Consider the following 14,682-nt stretch of genomic DNA (forward strand, 5'->3'; position numbering starts at 1 on the left):
CCTGTACTTTCATCACAAATCAACCGACACCATTCCACATCTAGGTTGCCAGTGCTGAATCTAGTCACTCGACTACTGAAAATCTTATAATCTATAGCAAAATTCTTCACTTTCCTGCACTGTGTTGTCCTAGAGTCATTCTGGGAACCAAGAAAGGTTTGAAGAGCTAGTCCCACTGGAATCGAATACAAAGAGAAATGTAAATCAATTTGAATAGTAAATTTAATACAGGTTTCCCTCACTTTATGTAGGTTTTGTATGTGCAAATTTGCTCTTATGCCATGACCCATTTTATACCAAAAATTCTTTATATGCAAGGTAAATTCACTCTTATGCGATTGGTGGGGTGGAAGTCTGTAGTCAGCTGCTTTGTGTGGTGCACTGTGGGAGTGATATGCACCAAAATATAGTCTCCCGTGTGGATCTGTGCTTCTTGCTCATTGTCTGCAACATATGTTTCTGTAATTGCCATCCCCATTATGGTAACATTCACCACTACTCTCTGCTTGTGTGTACTGTCTGCTGTTGGTGAGTACCAAAATAGTCTTGTAAATGTGGTAGAAATGGGCCTGGGGGTCAGTACAGTCGAGGTCTTAGAATGTATCCCTGTTTGTTACATTGTAAAGTGGGTTCCTCTTTATGCACTGTTTTCTAGGAACATGTTAGAAATATTATTAAAAATGCATTATCAATAGCAGATTTAGGGAAAAAAAAAAACACAGCTGCTACCCCTCCTTGTCTCCTTAATGGGAGAGGGAAGGGGGGGGTTGGAAATTGATGGGAAAAACCACCAAAAGCCCATTGTACTAAGGTATCACTCCCTCTCTGTCCTGCAAATTTACTATCTCTTTGTTACACTAAATCACACTTTCTTTCATGACCCCACATTCCTAAGGCTAAGATAAGAGCAAATGCCATTTTTGCCTTCAGGTTGAACCTTGAGTAACCTTGGGTTCCATCCACGCACGCGTGATAGCCTAATGCATATTAAGCCTACCCGCCCCGCATACTTAAGTAGTTAATTATAATGCACATGGGACGTATGAAGCGACATGTTTACATATATGTTTGTATGAACCGGAAATGAGTTGTAAAAATTCCTCCTTCTACACACGTGGTCAGGAGAGGGGGGATAAAAGCCTGCTAATGATTGTGCTCGGGGGCAGAGTGATTGATCTTTTGTCTCTCTCTCTGACCCTATTTGCAAATATATACCTTTTGTGTTGCTAATAGAGTGTGTCTGTGAAGGTCTTTTTCCACCTCCTGAGAAACGAACCACGATTTTTATATCAAAATTGGCGCCCAACGTGGGGCTTCTCAAGGACTACCCCGGAATTCAGTGACGGAGCACCTCAGGTACCAGGGATTTGTGCACACCGAGCCGACTTTGGACTCACCCTGGTATTTGAGGTTTAAGTCCAAATATCCGGGAAGTTAAAGGAAGTATCCTATGTAAATTCTGAGTTTCTGGAGAGGCAGACACACTTTGGAATTTGGATCGAGATCTCTGGGGTATCTGAGTGAGTATACGAATTCCCTTTGCCCAATCTGGTGTACGGATCTAAAACAAAGGATGTGTAAGTTTGCTGAGAAATTCTAGGCTTAGCTCTCATTGTAAATCATCTGTTGTTGAGATCTTTTTGGTATTTGGTGTGCATTGGGCGCATTTTTGTGGGCAAATGGGAACGAGTAGCTCTCGTGTAGAAAACAATATTGATACCCCTCTAAAAGTCTTATTACGTCATTTTAATAAATTTGCAAGGCCGGCCGATTATGGAATAAAAATGAAAAAAGGTGATTTAACTAAGTTTTGTCAACTCGAGTGGCCAACATTTGGGGTCCACTGGACCCCGAAAGGATCCTTTGTGCTAAAAGAAGTGATAGCTATCCATGAAATTGTTATGCAAAATGGGTATTGGAATCAGTTTCCTTATATTGATTGTTGGTTGTGGGTGGTTCAAAATCAGCCACCTTGGATTAAGAATTACTTAGCAAAGTCTCATGTGATGCTTGTTAAGAAAAAGGCTCGGGGGGGGGGGCCGCCTGTACTTCCTGAGTCTAATGAGGGGGGGAATTCTGAATTGGCTGAGTACCGGACCCGTGCTCCGGTTGCCCTGTCGGGTAGCGAAGATGAGTCAGACGCCTCCTCAGCATCCAGTCCTTCTGCACCACCGCCCCCTCCCTCAGAGAGACCACCACCGACGTACCAATGCATACCTAATGAGGTAGAGCGTGAGCCTCAGCCAAGTGCCTCATCTGAATCAGGAAATAAGGGTTATTATTTGCGCAAGCCTGTAGAGTCACAGCCGGTGTAGAACTGTCCGATGCGAGAGGTTATTGGGGAAGGAGGCACTGCAACTTTTGTCTACACCCCATTTAGCACTTCAGATTTATTTAACTGGAAAAATCAGAGCCCCTCTTTTCGTGAAGACCCTGAAAAGATGAGGGATTTGTTTCGATCTATTGGGCAGACTCATCGACCCACTTGGGCTGATGTCCAGATGATGCTCCAGACCCTCCTAACCCCGGAGGAGAGGAGATTAGTGTTAGGTACAGCAGAGCGTATTGCGGCAGCCAGAGTTGAGTCAGAGGGTGCTGCTGGTCGTACTCTGCGTGATACCTACCCGGTAGAAGAGCCGGGATGGGACAATCATACTGCAGAGGGCAGAGAGCTGAGTGCACGGTATTTGGGAATTATAGTGGAAGCAATGGGAAAGGCAGTGCCTCGGATTACCAATCTGTCTAAATTGTATGAGGTGAGACAGGGAAGAGAGGAGGATCCCTCAGCTTTCCTTGGGAGGCTGTATGAGGCGTTTCGCAGGTTTTCGGATCTGGATCCAGAAGCCCCAGATAACCAGCGCATGGTAAATCTTATGTTTATTGGTCAATCTGCTGCTGATATCCGTAAGAAGTTACAGAAAACTGAGGGAGGTGCTGGGAAACCGATTTCAGAGCTGGTGGAAATTGCATATAAGGTGTATGGGAATCGTGAGCAAGTGCAGGAGCGCAAGGAGGATAAAAAGGCTCAGCGACAGATGGCAGCACTAGCAGCTGCTATAACTGGAGGGAACCCTGGAAAGGCTGGGATACAGAAGAGGAAGGGAGAAAGAGTGGGAGCAGATGTTTGTGCTTATTGCAAGGAGAAAGGACACTGGAAGAGAGAATGCCCGAAGTTGAAGGAGAAGAGAGAGGGGGAACCGAGAGGTCACCTCATGCGGGCAGAAGACAAGGGTGAGGATTCAGAATGAAGGGGACAGGGATCTAAGACCACTACCCTTCGGGTTGGAGCCCGAGAAGATCCCATGGTAACTATTAGGGTTGGTGGCAAAAACTTTGAAGCCTTGGTGGATACTGGGGCTACATTTTCAATGATTCCAGAAAAACCCCCCCTGTGCAGGAACTAGTGAACAGCATGTACTTGTAGAAGGGATTGAGGGAATGCAAACTCGACTCCCTGTTTGTAAACCACTCCTCACCAAGGTGGGAGACCATTTGCTCGAGCACTCCTTTGTGTATTCTCCAAGTTGCCCGGTTGCACTCCTTGGGCGGGACTTACTCACAAAATTGCAAGCTGAAATCTTTTTCAGAGACGATCAGATGGTGGTCCAGCTACCTGTCAAGCAGAGCTCGAACTATCAGATGGCTCTCCTGGAGGACCGACGCCCTGCAGTAAGTCCAGAAGATCACATGACTGGAGTAGACCCCTCAGTATGGGCTGATGGAACCCCTGCGCGAGCTAAGTTCGTCTCCCCGGTAAGGATCGTACTCAAGGATGGGGAGGGGCCCGTTCGGGTAAAGCAGTACCCACTCAGCTGAGCGGCCAGAGCTGGACTCAAGCCGTTAATAGAGAAATACAAGAGGTACGGATGGCTAGTGGAAGGGTCTTCACCCTATAACACCCCCATTCTTGGAGTGCCAAAGGCAGATGGGGTCTCATACAGACTGGTCCAAGACTTACGGGCAGTAAATAAGAAGGTCCTTTCAGACCATCCTGTAGTCCCGAACCCTCACACGATTTTGACACAAGTACCGGGGGAAGCTGAAATATTTTCAGTGCTAGATTTGAAAGATGCTTTCTTCTCTATTCCTCTTCACCGAGAGAGTCAAAAATTGTTTGCTTTTGAATGGGAGGATCCAGATACTTTCCATAAAGCCCAACTCATGTGGACAGTTCTTCCACAAGGATTTATAGCAGCCCCCCATATTTTCGGACTTGCCCTTCAGAAGGACTTGGGGGAATGGAAGGGATCACACCCCGCAGTGACTCTCCTCCAGTATGTGGATGACCTGCTAGTTGCAAGCCCAAACTTGCAGCTCTGCGAGGAAGCCACGAGGTCACTCCTAAACACTCTGGGAAAAAAAAGGATATAAAGTCTCTAGAGAAAAAGCCCAAATATGTCAGCCTGAAGTCACATTTTTGGGATATAAGCTCTCAAAAGGAGTCAGAGCCCTGAGTGCAGATCGCATACAGGCGATTCAAGGTCTAACCCCACCTAAGTCACCCAAGGAGCTGCGAGCATTCCTAGGGCTAACTGGGTTCTGTCGACTATGGATACCAGATTACGGTGGGAAGGCTAGACCACTGTATGAATCCCTGACTAAGGAGAGTCTCACTAAATGGAAATGGAATAAAGAAATGCAGCATGCTTTTGATCTGCTGAAGGCAGCATTAACCCAGCCCCCAGCCTTAGCCATCCCAAACAGTAAAAAGCCATATCGACTGTATGTTCATGAGAATCGAGGGGTTGCATCAGGGGTGCTGACACAGCCATCGGGCCCGACCTGGAGACCCGTGGGATATTATTCAAAGGTTCTAGATCCAGTTGCACTCGGGTGGCCAGCCTGTCTTCGGGCTGTGGCAGCCACAGCAGTGGTTGTTGAAGAAGCCCAGAAGATAGTCATGGGTGCGGATATGGAAATACTCACTCCTCATGGAGTTCCCCAGATCCTAGGGACTGAGGGAGGGAAATTTCTTAACCCCTCCAGACAATCACGGTATGAGATATTTTTGCTCTCTAATCCAGGACTTACTTTCAAACATACTACAGCCTTAAACCCTGCAACCTTGCTGCCAGAGCCAGGGCAACCGATGCATGACTGCCTTGAGGTCCTGAATCAGACCACGCAGGTGCGACCTGATCTTGCTGAGGACCCAATTGAAGACCCAGATGTTGAATACTTTGTGGACGGCTCCAGCTCTGTCATCGATGGAAAAAGACGAACAGGATGTGCAGTGGTAACCTTGGATAAGGTATGCAGCCTCCTTTCAGCGTCTGCCTTTAGATGTACCGGTACATGACTTCTCCCCGGGAGACTGGGTCTTGGTGCAGCGGTGGAAAAAGGAGCCTTTGACTGAGAGGTGGAGTGGCCCTTTCCAGGTACTTCTAACAACCCACACCGCTGTAAAGATTACTGGCCATGATCGCTGGATACACCATACCCGTGTGAAACGACATCCACAAGCATCAGAGGACAACAACTCCCAAGACGAACTCACTCCGGAAGCTGAGTCATCTTCGGAACAAGAAGCCAGCAAGTGGAGCTGTGAACCTACTGGTGATCTCCAAGTGCGCCTGAGACGGCTTAATCAAAGCTCAGAAAATTAGACAAGAAAGTAAAAGGGAAAATATGGTGGGAATCTTAATGTGCCTTGTTGTTATCTGCATAATGAAAGAAGCAGAATTGAGCAGCCTTAACCGCTGGCTCACACCCTCGCTTTCCCAAATTGCTCCCCCAGGGACAAATTTGTATGTTGATATGATGGAAAGAATTGCAGGTACTTTTAATCTTACCAACTGCTGGGCCTGTGGGGGGCTTCGGGAGGCCAGAGGCCAGTGGCCTTGGAGGGCTTTTCCTTTGGCCCCGAAATGGCTAGTAAGTAGTAAGGCAGATGTTAAAAGTACTAGTCAAAAATGGGATGAGAACCACAGTTGGGAACTTTCCCAAGTGGCGTTAGGAGAGTATTGCATCAGTAATAATGGTACAGGAAAAAGGTTGGGACACAGCCGTTGCATATGGACTTTAAAAGTAAGGTGGATGAACCTTACAAGATTAGAACGGCTTTATTATCCTAATAGCCCAGGGTATAATCGGCTAGTGTGGCAGCATCCCAATGGAACAATTGTGTGGTTTAATAAATATTGGAGTGCCACAAATCAAAGTGATGATCGGACAGATTGTACAGACAAGAACCAGGATGGGCTATGGGAATGTTCCATGAAAGGAGGCCACGCAGTTGCTGGTCCTTTGGGTCCAGAAGGAGGCTTGGGGTTTCCCGAGATGCCCTATGGTTGGGCCCCTCCAAATGCCACCAATAGAGAAAATAGGGCCTTAAGAGGATACTATTGGATTTGCGGACGACGGGCCTATACAATACTACCACAGGGGTGGACGGGAACTTGCTATATGGGAGTAATTGTACCAGCTTTCTTTTTGTTACCGTCTGAGGTTGGAAATAAGCTAGGAGTCTCTTTGTATGATGATTGGAAAAGGGCCAAGAGAAGTATTGATGTAAGTTTGACACAGGGTAGCTCCCAAAAGTGGAAGAAGGATGAGTGGCCCCCTCAGAGGATTATTGAGTATTATGGACCAGCTACATGGGCTAATGATGGGAGTTGGGGATACCGGACACCAATATATATGCTGAATAGAATCATCCGGTTGCAGGCAGTCTTGGAAGTAATTACTAACCAGACCGCCACTGCTCTCGAGTTATTGGCCCGACAAAGTTCTCAGATGAGAGCAGCCATATACCAAAATCGGATGGCCTTAGACTATTTACTTGCAGAGGAAGGCGGAGTCTGCGGAAAGCTCAACCTTTCTAACTGTTGCCTCCAAATAGATGACAACGGGAAAGCAGTCTTAGAGATTGCCAAAGAGATTAGAAAAATAGCCCATGTACCAATACAAACGTGGGAAACCACATGGAATAAGGACTGGTGGTTTCAATTATTTGGAGGACCCTGGTGGAAAAAGGTAGGGTTTGTGCTTTTGTGTGCTCTAACTGGTTTGATTTTTATCCCTTGCCTTATTCCTTGTCTCACTAGATTGATAACCACCACAGTGGAAGGAATGCAGGTTGCAGCAGTCCCTCTAAAAGCACAGACTGCTGCAAAGGTCATGGTCCTCAGAAAAATTCCTCGTAATTATCTTGATATGCCCGAATGAAGTAAAGATCAGAAAGCATCTCGAGGGGGGATATTGTTAGAAATATTATTAAAAATGCATTATCAATAGCAGATTTAGGGAAAAAAAAAAAAACACAGCTGCTACCCCTCCTTGTCTCCTTAATGGGAGAGGGAAGGGGGGGGTTGGAAATTGATGGGAAAAACCACCAAAAGCCCATTGTACTAAGGTATCACTCCCTCTCTGTCCTGCAAATTTACTATCTCTTTGTTACACTAAATCACACTTTCTTTCATGACCCCACATTCCTAAGGCTAAGATAAGAGCAAATGCCATTTTTGCCTTCAGGTTGAACCTTGAGTAACCTTGGGTTCCATCCACGCACGCGTGATAGCCTAATGCATATTAAGCCTACCCGCCCCGCATACTTAAGTAGTTAATTATAATGCAAATGGGACGTATGAAGCGACATGTTTACATATATGTTTGTATGAACCGGAAATGAGTTGTAAAAATTCCTCCTTCTACACACGTGGTCAGGAGAGGGGGGATAAAAGCCTGCTAATGATTGTGCTCGGGGGCAGAGTGATTGATCTTTTGTCTCTCTCTCTGACCCTATTTGCAAATATATACCTTTTGTGTTGCTAATAGAGTGTGTCTGTGAAGGTCTTTTTCCACCTCCCGAGAAACGAACCACGATTTTTATATCAAACACATGCACAGCATAAAGCAAGGGAAACCTGTAAATAATCAAACTGGACAGGTGAGACATTAAGGAAATTATTAGAATTTATAAAATTCACATTCACCTAAAGAAATGACAATCATACTACATTTTAAAGAAATAAATCTTAAATCATCTAAGCCCTAACATCTTAAAAAGCCTTTAACACAGGAATGGGCCAGATTTTGCCCACAGCGGGTCCTTTGGTCTCGCCTGGCCCAAACACAGCCTGGCCATGGAGTATCCTGCCACCCCCTGGGCATGCAGCAGCGTGGGGGCAGCTCTGCAGCAGAACTGCCTTTCTAGGCAGCTCAGGCAGTGGCAACTCCTTCCAGCTGCTGCTGGGGACCCGTACAGCACAGCCCCGACCATGACTGATGCATGCCTGTGGTGGCTGGGGGGTACATGGCGGCGCTGGTCGCAGCAGGAGCATGGCAGCAGTAAGTGAGGAGCTCCTGCAGACTTCACCAGCACTGGTGAGGGGGAAGTGACCACCCACAGATGCTGCCGGCAGTGTCACTGGTGGGGGGGAGGGTGGCAAGTGGCAAGCAGCAGCACCTTTTTGTAGGGGGTGCACCGCCACACTCAGGGGGTCCACATGTATCTGCATGCACTCCCTATATGTTGCCATGGCCCCGACTTTGCACAACCCGTGCCTGTTGCAGGCTCGCCTGCCCAGGCTCAGCAGCAGCTGCACAGGGCAGAAGCTGCTGCTCAGCATGGGGTAAAAGTGGCCCCTCCCCTCACAACTGCTGGTCCTTCCTGGTGTAGCCACCTGGAGCCCATGCAGCACTGAGCTGCCCTGCATCTGTTCTATGCTACCACCACTGCCCTGCTGGGCAGCCCAGAGGCTGCGGTGATGCAGCATAGATGCAGGACAGCCAAGCACAGGCTCTGGGCGGCTACACCAGCAAGTGCCAGCAGTGGAGAGGGGGAGGAGCTGCTTTTACCCCATGCTGAGCATCAGCTTCTGTCCCTGCTGAGCCTGGGTGAGTAAGCCTGGAGCAGTCACAAGGCACATGGGGTTGGGGCTGTGCAGCGTGGGTCCCCACTGGTACTGGGGGGCTGGAGCCACTGCTGCCTAGGCTGCCTAAAAAGGCAGTCCAGCTGCAAAGCCACCCCAGTCCCTTTGTGTGCCCAGGGGGCAGCACAACATGCCACAGGTGGGCAGTGTGAAGCAGGCTGGGTCCAGGCTGTGCCCAGGGTCCAGCCACACTGTAATTACAGCACATTAGAGCAGACTTGATTAATCGAGTCTGCTGGAGCATTGTAATTACTGTGCTCCAGCAAATTCCACCATCTCATGTATCAGTGCCCCCACGCTGAAAAATGCCAGTGGGGGCACTTTAACTAAAGTTCGTTCAATAAGCTTTAGTTAAAGCACCCCAGCTGCCATTTTTCAGCACAGGGATGCTGATGCACGAGACCATCCGGGAGCTTTAATTAGAGCAGCTCGGAACTGCTCTAATTAAAGCGCCCCCCCAACTCCCAGAACACGTGTATAAACACCTATGCTACTGCTACTAAGAAACAGGCAACAGAGTGGGCTCCCTGGGGCCTTGCCCTCTTACTTCTCACCCCCACCAGGCCCTGGGTATAGGCCTTTGCTTCCCACAATAAAACTTTTTCCACCCCTCTGCTCCCCCCTCCCGATATACTGTTGGGTTCAGGGCTCTTGCTGTCTGACTCCCAGGCAAGAGCAGTGCAGCATGATACCTTTGTGGCAAAGCTACTTCACAGCTCGTGCTCAGTAATTGTGTGCCTGTAAGGGAAAGCAAAACCAGGATAACCCGCACTTTGTATATAAGGGCTCTACACATTTTGTTTTTCCCCTCCTTTCCCCATCCCCTGTGACTCCATTCAGGTCTCCCATTCCTTTCCCCTTTTCTCTGATTCCAGTCTGCTTTCCTCCTACCCATGACCCAGACACAGATCTTAAGATATCTTTCCTTTTGAGATAAGATTTCATTGCTACTTCATCTTTGCACTTCTCTGCTCCACCCAAGAACATGTGGCATTCATTGCATTGTTTATCAGCCAAGAAGCAGATGGTGAACCTGTGCAGAAATGAAGTATACAGAGCAGGATTAGTGAAGAACACTGTAGACTGCCCACTATTGCCAACTCCTAACAATGTTGTTTCTCAAGTCTTTTTAAGACCTTGGTCCCTGGAATCGTGACATTTTGGATGACCCTTGGCTTTTATTAAAATTAAAAAAGAAGATGCTAGCCTTCGTGATTTCAAGCAGAAGACTGAGAATGTGACTCCTAAAGGGTTGAATACAAGGAGGCAAATAAAGAGAAGTCAAAGTTTATTATTGTAACATGTTATGATGGCATTGGTACCCGGTTTGTGATTTTTGAATGCACAAGCATTGGTGGCACTGTCAATGTCCCAGGATTATAATGAATTAGACAGTTGGTTTCAATACAACTGGCCTGTATATAGAAATGTCTCTTCAAACCAAGACCAGACCAGGAAATCCTTTATACATTGATGTCTCAATAATTTGACCACTCAATATATCTTTTCCTGAGTGACTATTATAACTAGTAGTGATCTAAGTCAGAATTCCTCAAGAAGTTTCCTTTGTCCATCCTGATTTGAGGCAAGGGATACATTTAACAGCCACAAAGAGGCAGCTTTCAGGCTTCTGTGAAACCGGTGAAAATTCCCATGGAGGATCTCCCAGGCTTGCCTCCAGGGGCAAGACAGCTTCTTAAAGAAATAGCAGCCCCTTATACTTGCAAACACACGTTGAGCATAGTTAAAGCACATGGAGCTAATTACACAAATAAACTTCTCAGCCCATGATGAATCTGAATAATGCAAAACATGAAGAGACAAAACACTAATGTTCTAACCAATGAAAATAGATTCTTCAGGGGTTCATTTACAATAAAGTAAATCTGCGTATGCCAAAAACATGCTGCAGTATCATGTGGTTTAACATAATTAGGTGCAGCTGCCCTGCATTTGAAGTTTGCTAATAAAGACATTGTTCACATCCTCATGCATAGACTGCAGTATTAGCAAAGAAGAAAACTGCACCACAAAGCCAGCAAATCCTGGTGAGGAAAATATGTTCTAAGCATCTTTTGATAAATATTTATTAACCTGTTGGAGTTTTGAGGTTGTCTCAGGAAAGAAACATGTGGTGCTGCCCTCAAAAGCAACACAAATGGCCAACGGTCTGTGAATTTAGAAGTAGTTCAATACAATAGTCCACTGTTGCAGTGACTCTCGGCATTGTTTGCCTCACCCTGAAGTTCCAAGTGCAAACTGCTTCAAACAAACTACAGTGAAACTTTAAACTGAATCCAGCCAACAGGTTAATAAAACAAATATTGACCAGCTTTGAAGGCCATCACAGTAAACAATTGCCCTTGGATTAAAAGGCTTCTGTCTGGGTCCAAAACCTTCAAGCAGAATAGGACACTCAGCTCTGTCCTCAAACACTATTGTGTGGCTTTTACCCCCAAATCTGTCTCTATTTATAATGGCTGAGTAAATATAGATGCATAAAGTGATATCAAGCAGTGTTAAAGTTAGATTGTGCTGTAAGCAGTTGCATGTTAAGGGGTAATACTATTTTTGCCTCTGACTTGCCACTAGAAGGCTGGCAAGTAGGGGTGTGGCTAGGAACACCTGGGCTCTATTCCTGCTCTGGGCAAAGGGGAAGCTGGGGGAAGTGTATCCTGGGATGCTGGAGGACAACAATTTACTCAGAGTTACCCTAACATAAGTTAGGTAGCATGGCCCAGTTAATCCTTGCTTAAGGTGGCATTACTTTGAGATGCTCAGAGGGCACTTAGCACGTGTTAACGAGCTTTAACATGTGGATGCTCATGTTTTAAGTGCCCTTAGTATGGTCTAAATGTAATATGCAACTTCACCCTAAGAAATTTTAGGTGCTAAAGTTCTACTTAAAATATATCCAAGTTATTAGATACCTTAGTTTCATTGATGTAGGTACTTTTGAATACTTTATTATGGGAGCCTTAGGAACCTGCCATTGACATGATCAAAATTTTCAAAAAGTAGCTAAGGATGTGTGTTTGGATTTTCACTAATCAATTCCTCAGTTTCCATTTTCTTAGATTAGATCAGTGGTCCACAACCTTTGTCTCTGGTGGCGTGGATAGGCAGTGCCTGGTCCAACTGTGGGCCAGATGATGGTCCTGATCCAGCATCCCAGACTGGTATGGAAGCCACCATCAATCAGTGTGGAGGGGAACAGCCTGGCCTCAGCCTGGCCACAATGTGGGAAAGGGAGCTTGACTCAGCCCCATGGCAGGGAAGGAGGCACGGCCTGGCCCTGTGGGGGTAGAGGGGGCGCAGTTCAGCCCTAAGCCAGCCCTGCAGGGAAATGGGTGTGGCCTGGTCCCATGAGGGGCAAGAGGACATGGCCCAGCCTTGTGAGGAGAAGAGGTATGGTCCAGCTCCAACCCATCCCCATGGAGAAAAGGAGACATGGCCTGGCTCCAACCATTGTGGAGGGAATGGGGTTTGGGGATTTGGCAGGGAGAAGAGTAGCTAGATTAATGGAAGTGCCATAGGATGTCTCCTTGGACTCATACAGGCAAGTACAGATATTATAAGGATATCACTGGGCTTTCTTGTGGGTTCATTCACAATTGGGTGAGGGTAACCTGGGTGCCAATCACTTGGGTTAACTCTACAGTGAGGACATTCCCAAAGTGACTTTAGAGCCCAAGTCCTGTTTTCAAAAGTGACTTTAGCCAGAGAAAAAAATAAGCTTCACGGAAAGTCAATGGAATGAAATGAATCAATGTTTTGTTTCAACTCTGCCCCTGATTCCTATGTTTCAAGATAGGGGTTGACAGCTTCAGACCATTCTAGGAGATATAAGGCATGCATCTTCCAAAATGAATGATCTTCCAAATGGCTTCCAAATTTCAGTCATGAGTTCTATTTAAGGAATTACATTTATTTACTTACTCTTTTTCTTTACTTAATTTTTCTATTACTGATGTATTTATTTATTTAAATAGTGTACTACAAATTCAGATCTAGCAGCAATGAGCTTTTCCTTTGTCCTTGCAAACCTCCTCTCCCTCTCCAAGTGCAAACACTAAGCTTATATATTTAAATACAAAACTACTGAGTTTTCAGTATGCAGGAACCCTGGGGTCCAAAAAAGATGAACTGTAATCTAAGCTGCACTTTTCATTCTGGCTAACACCTGCTGCATTACTTGAAAAGTCCATTGGATTTCAAAGGACAGATATTGGTTCTAGTCACTGACAAAGGCTTAACTAAACTCAGGCATCACTTTTAACTATTAGACCACATTCACAACACAACTAAGATACTCTGATACTATGGCGATGATACAAATGTATGTATGGAGAGGGTGACTCTGCATGCATTTCAGGAACCTAAAGCATAGAATATTTAAGAGGCTTTTGCTTCCCTTCCTTGTCCCATACACAATTATTTCATGCATACCCACCCCAGCCCCTACATTTCTTCTTTGCTCTTTCTCCTTACCAGAGAGGGGCACAGTACATTAACCAGAATCCTTCTTGAGCCCTGAAGTGAGCAAATGCTGCAGCTCCCTACAATTTAAACTGCTGCAGAAGGTACTTAGCTCTGTTTGCTCATAAAAGGGAACATAAGGACAAGGCCCCAGCCTTACCCTGCCTCTCTATCTTTGGAAGGCTAGCATAAGGTGGAGGGCTAGCACTGAGAATGAGGGAAAAGACAAATCTCTGTTCTTTCTTGGACAACCAAATATTACCAACCATTGCTTGGCTTGTATTTTCTAATTCATAACCCTCAGGTAATTCACAACAGACCTCCTGATTGTGGAAATTATTTGGTTCAGTCCAAGTCAGCAGAATAAAAACCACAATTTCTAAGTGACAATACAAAGTACTGTGAAATATACTTTAATCAATGATAGTGCAATGCACATCTGGGGCTCAGGCTTGCCTCAGCTGCAGGGCACAGCTCTCTACAAATCTTGTAATACTAGGAGGTTGACTGACAAGATAAGCAGCATTGCAAGGGCACTATCTATCTGAGGACAACATCAAGGCCATTGAGCTTTGTTTAGGGCAGACCCAAAAGCGGATCGCAAGAATATATGAAAGCGTTGCAAACACACTTTAAAAATAGATCAACCAATTTTAAAAATGGATTCTCTTTCAAATGGAGAAAAACATGGGAAACCATGGCTTTTTCCTTGTAGGCTGGCAGAGTTTCAGCCTTCAAGGGGCTGCTTGGGGCCCCCATGACTTCCCCACGCCTCTGCCCCTCACACACACACCCTGTCCCACACACTGGGGGGCTGGGGCCTCAGGGCAGGGGCACTGGGTTGGGACTGGCCATCAATGTTTGCAAATGGGCCCTGGTCCAAAAAAGGTTGAGAGCCACTGGTTTAGGGTATTCCTCTCAACTGGACTTCACAGGAAGAACTCTGAAATCCTAGCTAACATCTTATGACCACTAGTGCAGCAGTCAGACGTTGATGTCTGTTAACTTGCAAGAAGCCACTTTATTCAGGAACAACTTTAGGCACCTCAACTTAGAGAGAAAGAATAGTAGGGAGGAAGCCAGTATTAAGCAGCAGAAAGCAGGAAGAACAGCAGACTAATACTAGAACTCACTTCACTGATCTGGGGTATCTCTTGCATCTGGTATGTAATGATCAAGAGAATAAAATATTCACAGAATGCCAGAACTGTCTTCCATATTGATTCAGTCCCAGTCTAAGTGATATTACCAGAGGTGGGAAAAATGCAGCCATGGGCCGGATGTGGCCCACCAGGCCATTCTATCTGGCCTGCAAGTCCCCTAAAAAATT

At 46.1% G+C, this 14,682-nt stretch overlaps 1 protein-coding gene across 1 annotated transcript; it reads left to right on the top strand.

Annotated features, from left to right (window-relative positions):
- The first annotated feature begins 2,328 nt into the window (after nt 1-2,328).
- On the top strand, nt 2,329-3,787 carry LOC149870713 (uncharacterized). Its single transcript, XM_090034741.1, has 2 exons — nt 2,329-3,231; nt 3,588-3,787. The coding sequence occupies exons 1-2, from the start codon at nt 2,442-2,444 to the stop codon at nt 3,671-3,673; spliced, it is 876 nt and encodes a 291-aa protein (XP_089890867.1). The 5' UTR covers nt 2,329-2,441; the 3' UTR covers nt 3,674-3,787.
- Nucleotides 3,788-14,682: the final 10,895 nt, after the last annotated feature.

Source organism: Crocodylus siamensis, chromosome 2 (assembly GCF_052110815.1).
Source record: "Crocodylus siamensis isolate JL-2025a chromosome 2, ASM5211081v1, whole genome shotgun sequence".
NCBI classification, from domain to species: domain Eukaryota; kingdom Metazoa; phylum Chordata; order Crocodylia; family Crocodylidae; genus Crocodylus; species Crocodylus siamensis.

Bases quoted from the DNA above. Each gene is read 5' to 3' on its own strand.
- LOC149870713 (XM_090034741.1), top strand. From the start codon at position 2,442: ATGAGGGATTTGTTTCGATCTATTGGGCAGACTCATCGACCCACTTGG. The intron at 3,232-3,587 runs GTGAGGATTCAG...AATCTTTTTCAG, and splicing joins CATGCGGGCAGAAGACAAGG to AGACGATCAGATGGTGGTCC.